A 2,244-nucleotide genomic window follows, 5' to 3' on the forward strand; every position below is an offset into this window, starting at 1 on the left:
CCCGCCAGCCCCCGCCGCCGGCCGCCGCCGGGTCTCAAACGCTTCTGCCTTTTTTCGCTCCACAGGTGGACAACGTACCCGTAAAAAGAGATGCCCGTACACCAAATATCAGATTAGAGAGTTAGAAAGGGAATTCTTCTTCAGTGTCTACATAAACAAAGAGAAACGCCTCCAGCTCTCCCGAATGCTCAATCTGACCGACCGCCAAGTGAAAATATGGTTTCAGAACAGAAGAATGAAAGAAAAAAAAATTAACAGGGACCGATTACAATATTACTCAGCTAATCCACTACTTTAAAACTCACAGCGTTTTTTCAAGACGAGATTAAATTCAGATTTCGCCCTTGACAAGGTCAAGCCACGGGGTTACGTGGAGGAAGGAGGTGTGTATCTGACGGGACTAGAAGAATCCAAGGCTTTACATACATGTAAATCTCCTCTGGAACTTCAGTGATGGGGTTTTATATACACATATATATATATATGCGCATATATATATATATTTACATATCAACTGGAAGCGATTTGATTTCGACACACATGGCATCCATTTCTACACGTGCACGTCACCTCTGAGTGCAAAATCCATACCTCTTACCTTTCCAGGCACTGCGGCTCACCCTGCTACCGCTTTCGGCAGGCACAGGCGGGGACGGCACCTCTCCGTCCCCGGACTCGCCCACCCCCGGCCCTCCCTCGCCCCTGTGCTGCTGCGGAACAGCTGGCTGGAGACCGCCAGGTCGAGCTCACCCAACCAGGACCACTGCAGAATATAAACTCTGAGAAATAATCTTTTGTCCTTCCTTAGGGGGAAATGTCTAAGTTAGAGGCAGTGCTGCATTGCCCGTGGGTTGGAAGGGAGAATTTAAGGGAGGGGGACACACGCGCAGAATTAAAGGGAGTGTTGGGGGGGGGGGGGGACATGCCTACACCTTCCCGAGGCCAACAGCGAGCAGTTGTAATATGGATGTAGTGATGGTTACAATAGTGTTTCCTTTGGGGGTGTGGGGAGGGAGGGGGTAGGGGGAAGAAAGAGAACTAAATGAAAGACTTAATTATTTACTTTTAAAAATCAGGTATAAATTCGCCATATATCGTAAAGAAACAATCACTGAAAAAAAAAAAGATTTAGCAAATTTTAATTAGCTCTCGTTTTATTTATGACAACTGACTAAGCGTTGCCATCTTTTCTGAGACAAATCATATTTAAATACTAAATATAAAACGGCAAAAAAAGTGTGAATTTCAGCGTTTTAAAAGAAACAACTCCATAAAGGAAACTAACCTTCTGGCTTCTGGCTCGCAAACTTTCTTCAGGAAATACCTGTGGAGAACGACAGTTTAGCAAATACCACACAACACTTAATTGAAACTTGGAGTTGTGCAATGCACTAACATTGGATCATTAAAATAACTCGATCGCATGTTCGTTTAAAGGTGACTAGTGAGGAGTTTAAACAGAAGCCAAACAATGTAAATATGGTAATTTTGTTGTTGTCTACTTTAAATGTCACGAGCTCTACTTTGTCGCCCAGTCGACATATGCAAAGAATGGAGAGTTGTTCGGAGTTATTTTAAATATCTATAAATATATATATTTCCCTGCAGGAACCAAAGCGTGAAAAAAAAAAATGCAATTTAAAAAAAAAAAGAAAAGATAAAAAAAGGAAAATATTTAAAATTCTATATCAGTTTACAAAGGATACGGTGTTCTATCGTTAAGGTAATTTGCTGTTGAGAATATCTGAATGTATATTTCATACAGGAACGGTGTTTTACAAGACTTGTAAATAATAAAAAAAGAACCCATGACCTATTTTGTTCGAATGCCTTTTTTTTTCCTTCTGTTTTTTTTTTTTTTTCCTTTGGGGCTAAAGGGTGTGGGATTTCTTTACATGTGCAACGAAGTGGTGATAAGAATGTTTTTTGATTAATAAATTTGCCAAATGGATGTAAGTTCTTTGACATTGTTCACAAAATGCAATATCTTTATATGACATCACTGTTTTCACTATGTATCATCTATATGTATATACAGTTTTCTTTTAATACGCGAAAGTATTTGGTTGCATGTATACAGTGGAGCAGCGCACAAGGAAAATAAAAAAATGGAAACTTTATATTTTTACTCTGGTGTTACGTTACTGCATGTTCTTTTATCCGATGTAACTCTGGGACCCGAAATTCCTCATAACCTTGTTCAGTCATTTGGGGTGAATTATTCATCTTTTGTGAACTTCGCGG

At 40.1% G+C, this 2,244-nt stretch overlaps 1 protein-coding gene across 1 annotated transcript in view; it reads left to right on the plus strand.

The window, feature by feature from the left end:
• The window catches only part of LOC104838046 (homeobox protein Hox-A11-like), a 1,533-nt gene extending 1,235 nt beyond the window's left edge, over positions 1 to 298 (plus strand). The window contains exon 2 of the mRNA XM_010577559.1: positions 3 to 298. Within this exon, the coding sequence (XP_010575861.1) occupies positions 3 to 298 (296 nt within the window). The remainder of the gene's footprint in view (positions 1 to 2) is intronic.
• Positions 299 to 2,244: the final 1,946 nt, after the last annotated feature.

The sequence above is a fragment of the Haliaeetus leucocephalus genome, unplaced genomic scaffold, assembly GCF_000737465.1.
Source record: "Haliaeetus leucocephalus isolate CR32 unplaced genomic scaffold, Haliaeetus_leucocephalus-4.0 Scaffold566, whole genome shotgun sequence".
NCBI classification, from domain to species: domain Eukaryota; kingdom Metazoa; phylum Chordata; class Aves; order Accipitriformes; family Accipitridae; genus Haliaeetus; species Haliaeetus leucocephalus.